At 49.4% G+C, this 18,138-nt stretch overlaps 1 protein-coding gene across 5 annotated transcripts in view; it reads right to left on the bottom strand.

Annotated features, from left to right (window-relative positions):
- NFIA (nuclear factor I A) overlaps positions 1 to 15,818 on the bottom strand; it is a 253,310-nt gene extending 237,492 nt beyond the window's left edge. For all 5 annotated transcript variants that reach the window (XM_082484428.1, XM_082484431.1, XM_082484430.1 and 2 more), the window contains exons 1-2: positions 15,698 to 15,818; positions 9,176 to 9,707 (exon numbers count right to left, since the gene is read on the bottom strand). In XM_082484428.1, the coding sequence (XP_082340554.1) occupies positions 9,176 to 9,707; positions 15,698 to 15,724 (559 nt within the window). In that variant the 5' untranslated portion in view covers positions 15,725 to 15,818. The remainder of the gene's footprint in view (positions 1 to 9,175; positions 9,708 to 15,697) is intronic.
- Positions 15,819 to 18,138: the final 2,320 nt, after the last annotated feature.

Genomic DNA, 18,138 nt, shown 5'->3' with positions numbered 1-18,138 from the left:
ACGCGATGTTTATTACAAAGCTCACGCAGCTCATTATCTGTACCTCACACACAAGACTAAATCTGTAGACACAGAAAAATGCGACATGTTTAAGGCTGTCTCGAGACTTTGCATTTAGTTCTTCATCCCGTCTTCCTCCCAGAGCCTTCAGCAGACCATGCACAGCCCCGGCACTTGCCCCGCAAACTTTCCCTTTGCCCAGTGCTCTGGTTTAGGAAGAGCCAAAGAGGGCTCTACGGAGACATGGAAGGTGTGCTCCATCCCCACATGTGCCGCAAGCCCTGTCCAGAGCCCACGCATCACTGGTGGGGGTCTCTAGCAGCACGAACTCACCAGTGCCACCATCCAGCTCCCCTGCGCATCAGCGAGAGCCGGGGATGGACACAGCCTCCCATGGGGTGTGTGCACCAGGCGAGTGACATGGGAGGGAGAAACCCACCAAACGGTCCTCCCCAGGTAGCACCGAGGGCTTTCTGCTGTGCCCCATGGGTGTCCTGCTGGAGGAGACCTCGGTGATACATCCTCCTGCGGTGCTTTTAAATGACCTTTTTACATCATCGAAAAATCCAGAGCACTGGCAAGTTTTATCTCATCGACCAACCAACCACCAGGAACCACGCTCGCACGACCCTCTCCAGCACAACCAGATCATCTGGGCCAATAACCCAGCCTTGGACACCCACCAACCCCATGATAATTTTGTGCTTCACTACCGATATATCTCACCCCAAAACATGAACATGCTGAAACATCCAATCATGTTCTGGCACGCATGCAAAAAAAAAAAAAAAAAAAAAAAGGAAAAAAAAAAGCCCATGGCAACAAAGACGACAGCTTGCCAATGGCAGCTGCTGCACGCACACACAAAATTAAACTATATTCTTCGGAAAAGGGATATTATTATGGCATTTGTTTCCCCTCACCCATCACCCTCATCCAGTCCCTCACAAAATAAGGGGGAAATATCAACATCAAACATTAGGAGAGATGGATAAAGAAAGAGAGAGAGGTGCTGCCCTGAGGAGGGATGGAATGGAGAACGCAAGGTTTCACAGGAGATCCAACCGGGTGGATCGCGGCTGGATGCGCGGAGCCGCCTTGAAATACCGGCTCACCTACGGCACTTGTACGGCACACGCAAGTAAAATATTCAGCCTTTTTATTGCGGGAGGCCCACAAACGCTGAATTGCATCAAGTTTGATCAAGCCGGCCCTTGGCTACAACACAAATCTGCAAACACAGGCTTATATACGTTAAATAGTATCTGACGATATCCATCTTCGCCTCCTTTCCCCGGTGCGGACCTGCCTGATGCCTCCCGTGCTGCTATGCAGTGCACGAGATAACCATCTCCTCACTTGTGAAGATAAATGTCATATCGGACCTCTGACATCATGTATTCTCCAAGTAATTATTTTTGATATCATAAGAGTTGTACAGGGTGCACAATAAAATTAAAAAGTAGAAAGCAAGGTTAATAAGATTATCGTGTTGGTATAATAGGTAATGCATTTTGCAGTATATCCTTAAATCTGCCCTCTCAAAACATAATTAAATAACTGTGATTTATATTTTAAAGGAACGCAGACATGCAGCGTATCCTCCTACCCACATATGCTAATTGCTTTCAGCCCCTAAAAATCACACAGTTGTTTGCAGCTTTTTAATCCTCATGTGTAAATAACCCGACTCAGGTCCAAGTTATGAACAATAAAGTCCAGGAAACTTTCAGAATAGCCTGTCATTAAACCCGTCTTGATTTTATCTTGCTAATCTAATGGCACTGATGTGTACCGAAGCCTGTGGGGAAGGAGGAACGACTCCCCAGGGCTCTTTGCTTCGGCCCGAGAGCCAACGTGCCGGCTTGCCGCAACACCGGGATCGCGCTTGGACCGAGAAGGTGGAAATTGAGGACGCGGAGGAGGGACTGAGACCCCCTTAAGAGGAACCTATGGATGCATATGCTCAGGATACCCCCTCCTGGGCCTCACCGTGGGCCTGCACGCACCGGGGCAGTGCAGGGACCTCGGGCAACACAGGCCTACACGCTTCGCTATAGGCGACACTCAATGGCACCGCTCTCCATTTTGCACTCGCACGTGAGAACCTGGCACACAAAATGGAGGCCCCCCGTGTATTTTTTTTCATAGACAGCGTCTGCAAATCCAGCCCGAATCCACCCGCTTCACGGAGGCCACGTCCTCCTCCTACGTGCCGAGCTACAACGATGCCACATGGAGCCATGCTAGCCAGAAACACTTCCGAAAAAAACATACATAAATACCCCATTATCTCTTCAAACTGAATGAGGTGGTGACGAGGGGATCAGCCGGGCACTGCCCTTGGAACCGGGGACAAAATGCCACAAGCCCCCAAAAAGCTTGCTGGGATAACACAGCCCCACACATCACGGGCACCATGACCCATGTGCTGATCCCAGCTGGGCTTTTTGGTGGCTGCCATAATGCGGGTGATAATTAACAATAACCAAAGGCAAAATGAACGGAGAGCACCACGTGAACGGAAAAACCAAAGCGATTAAAATGAATTTTAGTTCACCGACAACTCTTATCTACCGAGAGCCCTCACTGTCGTAAGGAAACCTTCAGGGTCGGCTGCTGTTGGGAGGCTAAAATAATTTGTCCGGAATTTACAGCCTGTAATTTAATCAGCAGCTCCAGCCCTTGCCTGCGCGGAAGGCAGCGGAGGCAGAGCCGGACCCGTGGCTCCCAGCGAGGATGCCCCAAAAAGCCACCCCGCCGAGGACAGTCCCCAAGCCCCAGAGGGTCCAACTTTGGGACGTATATGGCAAAGCGCAGGCTTTTGGGGAGGGGTTGAGGGTTTACGGAGCACCGGGCTGGGGTTTGTCTGCTGACTGCCAAAGCCTCGGCCGGTGCCTGAACCCGAAGCATCGAGGGGAGGAGGAGGAGGAGGAGCTGTGAAGAAGCTCAAGGCATGGAAAGCGAGGGATGCCCTTTCCTTTACATCTGAATGGGGAGAAAATACATAATTGTAATAATAAATAACGGGTTTTATGAACAATTAGGATTCCACTGTCTCTTTGAAGGGTTTGAAAAGCTGACACGATGTTTTGGGTTCTCCAGATTCAGCTTTGAGGCCTCAACCAAGAGAAACATTCAGCCCCGCTGTGTACAGCAGTGACCACAACAAAGATTGTGGTTTCTCCCACACTCGCCTTAAATAGATCTAAATTAATGCTATTCATCATTGGGTGGAAAAGAAGGGAAATATAAAAGTGCAGTTGCTTGTAGACAAGCCAGCAGCGTCGGGCAACTTTTTTACCATTCAAAGGCTTCTGCTTCTGCACCTCGAAGCCCGCCGGGGCAGGGAGGTATGGAAATCACGCGCCCTTATACCGGCCGAACCCATCACCTGGAAAACATCCTGGGCATACGAAATACGTCTTTATCCCCTGTTTATTTGTTGTGGCTGTTGTTGTTGTTGGAGAAAGGGGAAAGCTAAACCACATGACTGAACTCCTGCCAGGGGTTCGTGATAGAGCAGACCGTCCCAAGTGCCGCACCAGTTAGTATCTGAATTATCACGGATACTCACCGGCTCAGTTACAACTGCACGGGGAGAACAGTTGTCCCACCTAAATCCTGCTTCTGTCAGCTACCGCCCTGCCCGCGGCTGCGGAAAGCGGTCGGTCCCGCTCCCCACAGCGGAGAGCATCGATAGATGGAGATATCTTCCCGCGCCATGCGGGGCGTGCAGATCGCCGCGCTCTGTGCTGACCCGCGATAGGCAGGTGTGCCAAATTTGGGGTGTCGAGGAGCTGTAGCTGCCATCTCCCCACCTCTCCTGACGGAGACACAGACCCAGGCTCCCACCACCGACTTTTTACGGGCACCTTTCACAAGGCTAAAGCGGTGCAAAATCTGCCTCCTCCTGGTATTCCTGGAGGGCAGAAATACCACAAGATGGCTTCACTTCACTTTTTTCTTTAAAACTATGCATGTCTTACCACAGCAAAAATTAACGGAGAAAGAAAAAACAACAAACCCTATGAGCCCCCAAACATTAAAATCTCAGCTGAACAGGGAACCATTCAGGTTCCTGCAGGGAGCCCTGTACAGGCAAAGCGTGTGAAATACCCGGTGCAAAGCTGGCTGAGTATTTTTTTGGTAAGAGGAAACGTAATCTGTCTGTAGAACCGTGTAGGGACTATTAACATCGCAAACAAAACTTTGAGGACCATTTTGGATGTACGCTGGAACAGCCACGGGCTGGTAGTAGGTTTTCAAAAGCCATATATAGGGAGGGAATGTCACGGATGCTTTAAAAGTCTTCAGATACGTGTAAAAATGACAAATATATTACGTATTATCTCCACAGAACAAACACCATTTGAAATGTGCCCCTTTTTAACTACCATTATGAGCTGTCTAAAGAGCATTTTGGTGGAAACTTGGGAGGAAAGGAGAAGGGAAAAAAAAAAAAAAAAAAAGCCCACTGATCTTACACCTGCTCTTTAGCAGTGGGAAGTGGGTTCTCAATCTGTTAACATGACCATCTGGCCAATCTGCATATCACGGCTATCTGGATTACTGTACGATGGAATGACAATAACGTAGCCAAAACAAAAGTAAAATGCATCAAAAACTAACAGTAGCGCAGCCCTTTTGATTTCAAATTAAATAATAAATGCGGTATCACAGCAAAGCGAGAAAGTCAGCTAAATAATTAAAAATAAGCCTTTGCTACGGCATAATTAAGCAAACAATATGGTGTGTGTTTCTATACGAGCCGGCAATAGTTTCCACCGTCGAACGCTCCACTTTTGCAAAGCAGCTCTCAGGAGTTCAAGACGCTGCGACAGCTCTTTTGGTGATGTACAGCATTGTCAGGACACCTCTCGCATCCCTGCAACACGCCGAACCGGCTGCGGCTATTAACAGGATTAATGCAGCAACAATCAATACCAATTGTACTAAAAGATTACGGCGCAAAGCCTTATGTACCTTTCGGGCTCCCCCATACCTCCACGGGTATTTTGGCTATCTGCAGTCGTTTTGTGCATTAACCAATCTATGGGTTAGTCCCATCGATGCCTCTTTGCAGCGGTCCAAGTAGCAATAGTTTAAATCCGCCGATGGGAACGTAAAATGGGTCCGCTTAAAGTTCAAGGTCATGTGCTATATACTATTGCCCAGGAAATTACCCATAGAGCGTATTTAGACGCTAAGTAAATTTTCACAGTCGCCGAAATAAGGCTGACTTCTTGCATCTTCGCTGGCTTCTATTCTAAACACCAACAGAAAAATGAGCTCATGTAAATAAAACCCTATCCGCAGGTTTTTCTTAAATTTGGGATTTTTAAGCGTCCTTCTGAAAGATTAAAAGATTTTCTCTGCCGCAAATACCTCGCTAGCTTAATTCTCGCCCGAAGCGCGTAACGGTGGCCTTCCAAAAAAATAAATCGGGCATTGCAGCATCGCCTCCTGGCCTGCCACCCAGCTTCGTCCACTGGAGAAGTCTCTAAAAACTGTGACCTCTCACAAAATTTAACTACTTCCATTGCGAATCTATTCTCCAATCTGATCACATTAGCAGAAGGAACTCCAAAGCAGTAAAAAACTCCAGAAAGTTCTCGGTTGAGTGCCCACTAATGAACAAAGGTTAACTTTATCTAAAAGGTCAAATGCCTGGTGGCTAAGGTTGTGACCTTAACAACTTAAATTGTGACCTTGCCACGTGCCTAGTATATTGTAGATTCTGATACAGATCATCTGGTAAAGGACCGGTCATAAATTAGCTTTACTGTTTGACTCCCACAAAGAAAACGGTTTGCCACAATGGTTTCCAACTTGTCATTTGATACAAGCGCAGAATAAGTGAAAACTAAAAAGCGAACCCAAGTTCAGGGTATGAAAAAGCCGCCTGCTTTTAGTTAAGCAGATTAGAAACTGCAAACTGAGAGCAATACTCTAGTTTTCAATACATTTTTTGGTCAACCTCTAATTCACAAAACACCGATCTTCCTTTCCTTTTTTTTTTTCTTTCTTTTTTTTAAAAAAAAAAAAACTAAAAATGACATGTAGTTTGCCTATTTGCATATTTTTGCTTTCTCTTTCTAGCCAGTTCTTAAAGAGAATAATTGATTTCAGTAGCTTTGTAAGAAGCACTATTTAAATCTGTGCACATGTGTTCCCTTACAGATGATAGTGCCTACTGAAGAAAAAGCGTGGATTCAAAGCAATAATTATTGTACATGTTTAGAAGGAAAGGGACATCTCGCTGCTGAAGTCATCTTGAATAGGGCATCTTGGACGAGAATAATCCCCCCCCAAAAAGAAGACGAAGGGGGGGGGGGGGGGGGGAACCAAGAAAAAGAGAAGCGAGCACTATGGGTGAAAAGGTCACAATGGTTTTGGCACGTATCTTCAAGCACGTTTCGGAGTCTGTGCCTCCTGCCAATACTGGCAACTTCTCAAAACTTTTAAGGAGGTAAAAACATTGTTTAGTGTTTACAAATCTTCTGTACTATAGCAGATGCTTGTCAAATCCGCTATATGTAAGTTGACCAGCCTACCTAATATTTGCGCTGGCGACTTCCTCCTGATAAATAAGCAGTCCATACATTTGGGGAGCGAGGTCGGATGGAATTTGAGACAAAGGACCCTTAATTTTTTTTTTTTTTTTTCTTTTGTGATTTTCCTGTTGCGCACCCGGCACAAGCTGCCATTACTGCGGGTCTGCGGGAACCAATGGCTGTCAACTTGGCCAATGTTCAGGTGTAACAAAGACTGCCGGGATACATCGGAGGGGGGAAAAAAAACGGGAAAAAAGGGGGGAAAAAAAAAAAAAAAAGGTAGCCTATACGCGAGGCTTTCGGTACACCTCTGTGAAGCGGTAGAGACGGCGACCACGCTGCACTACCTCCTAAAAATCGTTTTGTCCCCCTCCCCGGTGAGGTTTAGCGGGGAATACGCCAGCACACGCCACTGCATTAAGAGCACAATGCGATGCGTGCAATCAGCAAACAACGGCCGAAAACACGAAGCGGTGCGGTCTGTACGAGCGCGTTACTGCTTACGCCCAACCGCAAATCCAACCCCCCTCCAAAAAAAACGAGCCTAAGCCTCGCGCTAACTTTCCGCGGCAAACGTCTAGTGCGAAGAACAATCAGCGCAACCGCTGCCGGTTGACGATGAAGGCAGAAATAAATAAGAGTTTGCTATCAAGTTTACTGTTTGCCAACAGCGTGCTGATAAGATGGTATATCCCTAATCACAACACTGAACTTTTATAACGTCTATTGCCTGACTGTTATAACAGGGAGAGGATCCCTCCGAGCTCCCCGGAGCACTTGCACCCCTGGGTTGGGTCCTTTTCTCCCCATCCTACGTTTTTGTGACCCTAGACACAGGCTAAACCAAGACCGTTGGTTTCTGTTAACAACTTCTGCCCTCCGCAAAAGCTGCTTTTCATTTAGGAAACACAACACGGACCAGTATTTACCGGCACCACACTATATATAAATCTAAATAATAAAAACCTGCCTGCCGTATAGCAGTACATAGCGGTTTTCAGCCACGGATATCAAAGCTCTTAAAGCACGTCACCCCGCTCCGATGTGCGGAGGAAGAAACTGAGGCAGACAAAAGGGATGCGAGTCCCCGGTCTCCTCGGGGCCGGTGACGGGATGGGAGGGGACCTGCAACGCCCCATCCCCAATCCCTTTTCGGTTAGACATTAATCAGTAATCCTTCCTTCACCGTGCCCCGTAATAAATCGCGGAGTAAATAAATAATTTTTCACAATATTTGCCTACCTCACCTTCGCCATAAACCTGCAGCGTGATTGGCCAGATCGCACCGAAGTGCAAAGTAAATTTCGCAGCCTATCTGCAGGAAATACCGTGAGGATACTCAAAAGTTATTTCCGGACTGGGATCGTACCCGTAAAAATCACAGAGGCGACACCGCCTATCGCAACAACCGCTGCCGGGACTCAGTGCAGAAAAACTTTGGGGTAGCCAAAACTTTCTGCGAGACCTTCCGAAAGAAGGTGGCATCAGAAATGCGGGCTCCCGGTGCTGTAACTTGCTCAGTTTTCTTACTGGTATATATATTGATATAGAAGCGGTTTCTCCTAATATGACTCCTCTCCCCTCTGCTCCTCTTTTTTCCCAGCCTGTCCAGCCCCTCAACTTCCAAGTCAGGCTGAAAACCAGGGGGACCTATGCATGCTATACATGAAAACCAGGGCCTAGCACTTCACACGCGCGCATTTTTCTGCAATATAATCACTCGGGAGAACTACAATAGCATATTATTTTATCCAGTCAACCTACTGCACATCCTCTGAGCGCCCCGAGTGACTCCGCGGGCAGGGTGTACTTTGGGCTGGAGTCAGAGATGCCAAGATTTTCATTTTCATCACATGCGAAAACATCTCGCTGCCTCCCCCCCACCGCCCCCCCCCCCCCCATCACCACCACCATAAGCACAATATTATCAAACCAGGAATTTGTTTCAAGACCCGCTCGGCTTCTAGGTGTATAAACTGCGATATTTCGGGGGGGGGGGGTTAAACACCTCCTTTTTTCCCCCCCATAGGGCTACTCGGGGGGTTGTTTCGTGGCCGCTTATAGTTTTGCTATTGAGGGAACGTCTTCCCCTTTCCCTCCGAGCCCAATCCTGCGGGATTTATGCTTCCCACCCCATCCCCGCAGGTTGAGGATACCCGGTTCTCCTGACCCACGGGGCCTTGGGCACCTCTAACCTTCTCAGACTACTTTGTGCAAAACATATACAACTTTATTTTATTATTATTATTTTTTAAAAATTAAAAATCTCTCTGCTTTCCCCCAAAATCCAGATAAAGGGAGCCACATCCGGCTGCGCTCCCTCCTAGGACAACATTTAGGATAACACCTGTGAAGGATGCCCGAAACGCCGTTAACCCCGGGATAAACGAGAGCCGCTTTTAGGCGGCTGCACCTTAAAAAGCCCATGAAAACAAAACAAAACAAAAAAAAAAAAAAAAAGGAGGGGGGGGGAGTTGTGGCCCTCCCCTCGCCGCCCCGGGAGGGCGATAACCGGCGTCCCCCGCTCCCTCCCCGCTCATGCAGCCGCCGCCGGGGCACGGCACCCGGCACGGAGATAAACCGAAAAGTTGGAGAAGGTGGTATAGAAAGGCACTTACCTGCTGCGTGCACAAAGTATGCCAAATATAAATCGAGTTCCTTAACAGAAACTCCTATATGGTGGGGCTGTACGCACAGCCCGGGGTTAGAGCACTGTGGGGACTTTACAAGGCGCTCGCCATCAGTACTTTCGAGCGGAATACCTTTAAATAAAATCACCATAACAAGGTCCAACCTCCAGACCTTATCTGCCTGGCGAAGGCAGTCAATTCTTCTCATCTTGCCCTTCTGGTCTGGATTGGAAAGAACGCAACACGGAGGCTTTTTTCCTGTGACTGTGAGAACAAAATCCTCCCGAAATTCAGGCCTGATATCTTTCCGGAGCTTTGCCAGAAGTCTGGATGCCCATTTTTGCTTTACCTCGGGTTTTTCACTTAGCAGTTCGTCCTTCACGGCTCTCTCTTCCTCTTTTGACATGCGTTTTTCATGTTTTTTGAAGTATTTTCTTTTTCGGGCTTGCAGGTTGAACCACGTGTACGCAAACGCTCGGACGTGAGGCAGAAGTGCTTCGATGAAGGGATGAAATTCATCCTGAAAAAGTTACAGAGAAGGGTCGATGTCACCGAAACCATCAACAAAAAGCCTCCAGAAACGGGGCTTTCGCGAGGCGCTAAGGCTCGCCGGGACGGTGAGAATTCGGGAGGGCGCTCATAGGTTTTTGGGGGGCTGCGGGACTCGTAGCCCCTCGCTGACAAGACCCCGACCCCGACGCGTCCCCACTTCACCTCGCACCCACCCAAAACCTCCCCTACCACCCCCCCCCCTTTCCGATAACGGGGCCCAACTTCAAACAAGCACCCGGGAGGAGAGGGTGCAACGATGGGGCCCTTTCCCTGACCTCCAAAACTCTTTTTAAAAAAGAAAAGAAAAAAAAAAAAAAAAAAAAAAAAAAGGTGAGAATGAGTTAAAAAGCCCCAAACCCCACCGCGAGTCCACTTGCGGAGCGCGTATCTCCCTTTGCTCTCTCCCTGACCCCGCTGCTTGCGGCGTAGCCAGCGTATGCCCGCCAATTTGGCAAATCCTAAACATTTGGATGCCAATCAATGTTTGTATGGGGAAGTCTAAAGTATAGTAAAACTTTCCCTAAGATATATTTGGAAATAGCAGCAGGCAGTATAGTGAAATGCCAATATAGCTGCATATACAAATACAATGAAAGGGTGGTTTTCTCCCCGTTTCCTAAACGGTGACGGGAGTGGAAAGTAACGCGGCCGACTTATCCCGCGTGCACAACAATAACTAACACTAAAATCCTAGAAAAAGCAAGTCTCACAATTTATTTAAAAAAAAAAAAAGTTTTGTTTACATTTAGTCAAAAATAAAAAAATAAAAATCTGATAGTCGGGCATATTAGGACAAGCAAAACCCTGAGCCCTTCTAGAAAATAAAAAGAAATAGGAAAAACTGAAAAAGGCGGTAACAGAAAACCTCAGCACAACTTGTGCGAATGCGCAGAGAATTATTAATTTTTTTTCCTTTACACGCTGTGTCGTATTTTCATATATTTAAAAAGAAATGCCCTACTTGCAAAGTTAGTTTGGCCATCCAGAGACACTGCTTGCTTTGTGTAACGATGAGTTAAAGAGCACCCCTCTTCCTTGGTACAAAAATAACCACAATTAAAATTATGCTGACAATTAAATAATAATAAAAAAAAAAAAAAGAAAGCAAGAAAGACCCCCTGATTATGTTAAAAAAAAATAAATAAAAAAATACATGTCCTTAAAAAGTGCTACACAAATCGGTCAGAGAGCTCAAAACATATTCTAACACACTGGCACCACGCTTTTTGCTTTTCTCTGAATAAATGAATGACCGAACTCCGGGCTGCACATAAAAACGTATCTAGCCTGCGGGGGCCCGATCCAGCTCCGTGTGCTGGGGACGTCCCTGCTTCCAGGGGCCGAGTTCCTCCTTCCCTCAGGATTGGGCCCTCCAGGAGGGAAAAATAAAGTAATTTGTGCAACGTTTTCCCCAGCCTGGTTAAAGCCACCCGCTGCCTACCCTTGCAAGGCAACACTGGGGATTTTTCAGATTAACTAACTTTTTTTTTTTTTTTTTTTTTTTTTTAAATTATCCCATGGAGTACATTTCCTACCCAAAACATATCGGGTCGTGCAAATATTGTTATTAAAAGAGACGTCTTACTTCCTTTCAACGCCTTGTTTTAGCTTGCATTTTCTTTTTAAAAATTAGGAAAAATTTGAGAGATCAATAGTAGAAATATCTATCAGCAAAATCCTGTCGTAATTCAAGACCTTCTGCTGACTTCCCAAAAGCTTTGATTGCACTTACTCTGAGTGGCCCCGGAATTGTAAATACTTAAATCTATAGGTAATACCACAACATTTATTTTTATTTTAAACACACATTCTTAAAATCTACCAAAAACGGCACAATATATTTCATTATAGCACAGCAGAGCGGCAGTAATCACAAGTACTACGAATGATCATTAAAATATAAGCAGGTAAAATAAATCACTCCAGTGATTGGCACATTCCTCTCCCCCCCTACACCCCCCCCCCAATCGTCTACTGGAAAAGATCATAGTTTCAAATTTCAATAAAGTTTAAAAAAAAAAAAAAAGATTGCTGCGAGTTTGCAGTCGGCAGATTCAAAAAGTGAGAGGAGGCACAATCCCAGCACATGGAGCTGCTCTCACCCACCAGAAACAGCTCTCGTGGAGGGAAGGGGGGGGAGAGGGGGGAGAAAAAAAAAAAAAAAATAATAAAAATACAGAAACTACAGGTCCCTACAAGCTATTAAAAATAATCAACCCTGCCTTCTGATCCCTCCTGTCCTTCCCCACTCAGGGCGAGTGAAGGAAGGAGAGAGAAAAAAAAAAAAAAAAAAAAAAAAAGGCCTTTTGTCAAGTGGAAGTTTATCTGCGAAGGTACACACAGCAGAGGCTCCACAGACCCACAATGAGCCAGGGGAGCACTTCCAGGCGTTCCTGGTTTCTAAACACGTCTTTGGTACATCCTGAAATATTTTAACTTTTCTGCTTTCAGCAGCGCTTTGTCCTGCCTGATCTCATGCGCTCGGGACTTTTTTTTTTTTTTTTTTTGGCCCGACGCTGGATGGTATCCAAGAGAGAGTCGCTTTAACCTGCGCTAAAGCTGATTTCTACGATGCGAACCTGAAAGGGGAGGTAAAAACAACACCCACCCCCCCACCCCCTCCAAAAAAAAAAAAAAAAAACACAACCCCCCCCAAAAAAGTAAAAACCACTTTAAAAGACTTCAGGGGGAGGGGGAATAAAAAAAATAAAAAGGTGCTTTTTGGTGTCAAGTCAGGGTCGGTGGCTGAAGTAAATGAAAAGCACCGCTGCTCGGCGCGCGAGGTGTGCACGTCCCTATTAGACTCCAATGTGTCTTTTCAAAATGGTGTACGAGGAGAAAAGGTTAATGACTCATAAACAGACCAACTTTCAAACTGTCTTGGTAAAACACGCCGCTCCGTAAAAATCGCACCGCTTCAATCTCGGCGGCGAGGTATTAGCAAAGTCGAAGTGGAAATAAAAGCACTCAGGACTGATCAAACAAAATTGGGCTGGAAGCGAGGAGGGAAGGAGGGGGGGGGGGGGGGAGCAGTTTTTGCACAATACGGTTATTTATTTGAGTGTTATTATAGCCCCCGCCAGAAAAAAAAAAAAAGAAAAAAGAAAAAAGTTTAGGAAATGTGTCAATGCAAGTGTGCTAACAGATGTGCAGACTTGCCTGCAGCCTCGCAGCAAAATATCAAGATTTTAAGTAACTGGTGGAAAAGGAGATGATCTTCGCCTTTCCCCAAGTTAGCTTGAAGGGAAACTTTCAAAGTATTTGATAAAGGCATTTGCTTTCCCCCCTCGGCGTTTGATGGGTCACCTAAAAATAAAAGGCATCAGAAAGCTGGGAAAGCAAGAATAAAAAGTTGAGGGTTCGGTTTTGTGTTTTTTTTTTTCTTCATTGCACTACTCTCCAAAGTTTGAGGATACAGCTTTTCCGAGAACAGCCTGTTTCTAAGCAGCACCTCAAATTCGGGCCGCGCAATTCCGTATTGCACAGACCGAGATTCTCCTCTGCTCTTCCGAAAGGTGTAAAAAACCAAAAAAAAAAAACCCAAACAAAAAAAAAAAAACACCCTATGACAAAAGAGCCCCCAAACGCGGCCCAAAGGCGCCCGCAATAACGTAACACTGCAAAGGAGTCTTTTGAAACAATATATTTCTGCTGATCTTTTTGAAATTAAGCCAGCTACGGCGACCCTTGTTAATATTTTTACAATCCATTTGCTTGTAAATCTATTAGGAGATGTGCATATGTTCCCCAACTATTTCCCAGCTCTTCAGCAGATATGTAAATGCAACGATGTTTAGATTTTTCCTGACAGATGATACAAAATGCTCGTGCCATTTCAGTTCCAGTGCTTGGATAAATACGCTCATAACTAGGATTTCTGTTTGTTTTCCTTTTCTAACCCACTTTCGAAAGCTTCCCTTTAAATCTGAACCAAAAGTTAGGACAAAAAGAAAAAAAAAAAAAAAGAAAAAGAAAATGGAAAAAAAATAAATCTCCGTCCCAAAACTTGTATCAATAAAAAGCTCCTGAAATGAAAAATAGGAAATTGCTTGCAACTGCTCCGGGCTCGCCCCCTTTTCCTACAGAAAATGACAGAATCACCTAATTGATCCTTCGGAGGGAAGAGTTTGTCAGGAGGCCTCTAATCCTCGTATTACTTTGCCAAACGTGCAACAAGAATGCGAGATTTGCACAACTGAGTAAAAAGCACAGTGCTTGCCTTTTTCTTTTTTTCTCTTTTTTTTTTTTTTTTTTTTTTAATTAAAAAATAAGAAAGGGGGGAGGGAGGGAGGGAGGACATGACACCGGGACAGGGAGCAACCGGCCCCTGGATTTATTTTCTCTCCTTAACGTGCAACTGGGCCTACTGAACCCACGAAGCGACACGTGCGGATGCAAAGCGACGCGGCGCTGGCCCTGCCCGGAGCGTCTCGCTCTCCCTCCCGCACAACCGACAAAACCCAGGTATTTCTCCCAGTTGAATTCGAGGCACAAACTTTGGCCAAAGCGGAACGCGGTGTTGCATCCCCCATCCTTCGCCAACTCCCTCCGCTCCCCTTCTCCTCCTGCCTTTAATCAAGTGTACGGTTTTTAAGCCCGGTGGAGTTTCGGGACCCCGCCGGCCTGGCTTCTCCTCGCCCGGCACCCAGAAATTTGGGGGAGGCTGAGGAAGGAAAAGGGGGGGGGGGGGGAGGGATGACACGACACCAGGGCGAGGGAAGGGGACGAAACTTTTGCAGCTCTTCAGGCTGCTTGGGAAGCTGCCTCCCCTCGCTCCGCTTTTCCTCGCCTTTTTCTTGACGGAAAGAACCCGGAGAGGTTTTCTCACCGGGAGGAAAAAAAAAAAAAAATTAAAAAAAAAAATATTCAAATTAAATTAATAAGAATAATGTAGTCAAAATCTCCTGCAGGAGGAAATAATCTGGGGTTTGAGTCCACCACAAAGCATTTCCTCGTTAAACCATTATATCCTACTAATTGAAGGTGTGTAATTTAGGGTCCTGCAAGCAGCGCGCGGGGAAAAAGGGGGGGGGGGGGGGTCGAGCGGCGCTCCGCGGCCGCGCTACTCGGGGGCACCGCGGGGCGACACCCCCCCCCCAAACCTTCCCGCCCCCGCGCAGCCCCGTCCCGCCGCAAGCCGGGGGGGGGGGGGGGGGGGGGGCGGGGAAGGGGGAGGAGGGGGGGCGCAAAAGTTGCGCCGAGTCCCGCGGGGGGCCCGATCCGCGGGCGGGAGGGTGGCGGGACACGGACACACAGACACACACACGAGGGACAAGTTTGCGGGTGTGTGCGTGTGTCCACCCCCTTCCTCTCCCCGACGGGGCTGCGCGGGTGCGGAGGGCGCACCGCGGGAGCGTACCCCAGGTGCGGGGCGGGGGGAGGGGGGGGACACGACACGGACGCTCCGTCTCCGCGCCCGAGGAAAGAGGGGGCGGTGGGGGGATGCGCGGAGGCAGCGGGGGCGATCCCACCCGCGTAACCCCGAGTGGGGATCCCGCGGGGGGGGGGTGTGCGTGGAAGAGGCGCAGCGGCTGCGGCGGGGCGCGGAGCGGAGCGGCGGTGCGGGCGGCGGCGGCGGCATCGATCGCGGATGACCAAGCACGGCGGGGCCGTGCGGGGCGTCCCGCAGCAAACACCCCCCCCCACGCACACACACCCCGCACACACACCCCCCGCACCACCACCACCACTACCCCCTTTATTAATTAATCCATTAATAAGTAGGCGCCATTAGCCATGTGCACACAAATGGCCGTGCGGGTAAAGGGGGGTGTGGGGGGGGTGGTGGTGGGAAGGGGGGGTGGGGGGTGAGGCGGGGAGGGGGGGGGGGGGATGCAAGCGAAAGGCAACAAAGTTAAAAGTTTCGGCGAGCTGCGTTGGTGCCCCTTTCCCCCGCCGCGCACCGCCGCGCACCCCCCCGCGCAGCGCCGGCCCCACCGCGCCCCGGCAGCCGCTTACCTGGGTGAGACAGAGCGGAGAATACATGACTGCTGCGGGGGGCTGCGGTTTGGAGGTGTGCGTGTGCGGGGAGAGAGGGAGAGAGAGAGGGGGAGAGAGGGAGAGAGAGGAGGGGAAAAAAAAAAAAAAAAAGAGGAGAGAGAGAGAGAGAGAGAGAGGAGAGAGAGGAGAGAGAGAGAGAGAGAGAGAGGAGAGGAGGGGGAGCCCCGAGCCTGCTTCTTGCTTTCACATTTCCAACTCTGCCAAACTGCAGCCAGCGCGGAGCCGCTCCATGAGCTGAACTTTAACCCCGCCTCGACTTTCCCGCACTACGCGCTCGGCATGTCTGCCCTGCGCGCCGTTAAAGGCATCGCGCACGCTTGCGCGCCGCCGCCGCGCCCCCCCCTAACCCCCAGTCCTCCTCCTCCTCCTCCTCCTCCTTCTTCTCCTCCTCCTCCTCCTCCTCCTCCTTCTTCTTCTTCCCCCAGTTCCGCGCCCCTCCGCGCCGCTCTGCCTTCCGCGCCCGGCCCCGCTCAGCGCTCCGCGCCGCGCCGCCCGCGGGGGGCGGGGAGGGGCGGGGAGGGGGCTGCGGTTCCTCCGCCTCCCGCCGCCCCGCCGCCCCGCAGCGCGGGCAGCCGCGGAGAGGCGAAGCGGTGCCGGGCTCAAAGTTTTCTTCTTTTGGTTTTTTGGTGTTTTTTTTTTTGGTGTTGTTTTTTTTTTTTTTTGTGGTGGTTTATTTTCTGGGGTTTTTGTTTGTTTATTTGCTTTTTATTAAAAAAAAAAAAAAATCCCGTCGGCTGCGGCTCCGCTCGGCCCTTGGCCGGAGGGGGGGGGGGGGGCGGGGGGTTGGGGGGAGCGGCGCTGCGTTCACAACTTTCCCCATCGCCTTTGGCACTTGTCATTTTAAATCAAGCGCTTTATGGTCAGGGGTGCTTATTCCACTTTAAAAATAAAAAAATAAAATAAATAAATAAAAAACCCCTGCAACACATCAATTCAGCTGCACGTCGCATTCTCTACACCCCCCCCCCCCCCTTACTAATAAAATCGCTCCTTAAAATTAAAAATACACCCGCGCCTCCTGCCACTTCTTCAGCGCATTGTTTTGGCACCCGGCAACGTTTGGGTTTGGGGTTTGGATGCTCTCCAGCCCGCTCCTGGGGACGCGCAGGGTGTCCCGTGTCTGCTGTGTATGTGTGTCGTGTGTCGTCCCCCCCCCCGCCCTGCGGTCCCCCCCCCCCCCCCTTTGGGAATAGCGTTTCCCACCGACGCTGCGTCTACGCGACCCCCGCGTCCCTGCGGGGAGTTATCCGCCGGGGAAAAATCCCACCCGTAGCGGGACACGGCGAAAAAAATCCCCCCCCTCCCTCCGCAGCTTGTTTAAAAGGTGGCGGGGGGAGTGGGGAGGGGGTGGGATGCGCTCCCCTCCGCCCCCGCGCATCCCTCACCCCCCCACCCCCCCCCCGCGCCGCACCGTTCCCAGCCTTTTTGCGGTTTGCAGCATTATCTTTTAAGTAACTTTTGCCGCCCTTCGGGAGACTTTTTGGCCGCGGGACGGCTGGTTGCGCCCTCTAGGCAGGGGCCGCGGCCAAGCGCAGCCCCTCCGCAACCGCGGACACCACCACCACCACCACCCCCAAAAAGGGGGTGGACACACACAGCAAAAACACCTTCTCCCCGCACCCCGCGGTATTTTGTAGCTCGAAACGGGGGAGCGCGCGAGTTATTCTTATTTTTTCCCAACTCAGCGTTTTGCTAGGCACGCTTTAAAAAAAAAATAATAATTTTTAAAATACTTTTTTAAAAAATAAAAGCTTTTTTCTTTCCCTCCTCCTTTTTTTTTGGGGGGGGGGTGTGCTAAATCCGGAGGTTTCCGCGGCTCCGTCCCCGCCAGCGGCCCCGTCCCCGCGGGGCGCCGCCAACTTCGGCGGAAAAGGCAAAAAAAAAAAAAAAAAAAAAAAATCCCGAAAAAAAAAAAAAGAGGAATTAAAAAAAAAAAGGCGCGCCCCTCCCCCCCGGGGGAGTTCAAACGTCGCAACACCCACCCCCGCCGCTGATTGGGCAGCGCTGGGCAACGTCACGCTGCCCCGCCTCGCTGATTGGCCCCCGCCGCGGTCCGTCACACCCCGCGCCCAGCCGCGTTTCTTTGTGCGCGGCCGCGGGCGCTCCCAGACGGCGCGTACGGGGGGGGGGACACGGGATGGGGGGACGGGAACGGGGGGAATCTGTCAAGCTCAGCGGTTTTCTCAAATCCCTGGAAAAAAAATAAAAAAAAGAAAAAAAAAGGGGGGGGGGGGGTAAAGGCAACTCCGGTGCAGAGACCCGCGCTCGCGCTCCCTCCGCGCCCAGACCCCGCGCAGCTCCCGCCCAGACAATAGCTCCGAAAGCGTGGAAATCGGGTTAAATATACCCTCCCCACCCCCCCAAAAAAACCAACAACAACAAAAGGAGAAGTTTTAAGA

This window comes from Vanellus vanellus (genome assembly GCF_965231255.1).
Source record: "Vanellus vanellus genome assembly, chromosome: 5".
NCBI classification, from domain to species: Eukaryota; Metazoa; Chordata; class Aves; order Charadriiformes; family Charadriidae; genus Vanellus; species Vanellus vanellus.
This window is presented reverse-complemented; position numbering and strand designations above follow the sequence as displayed.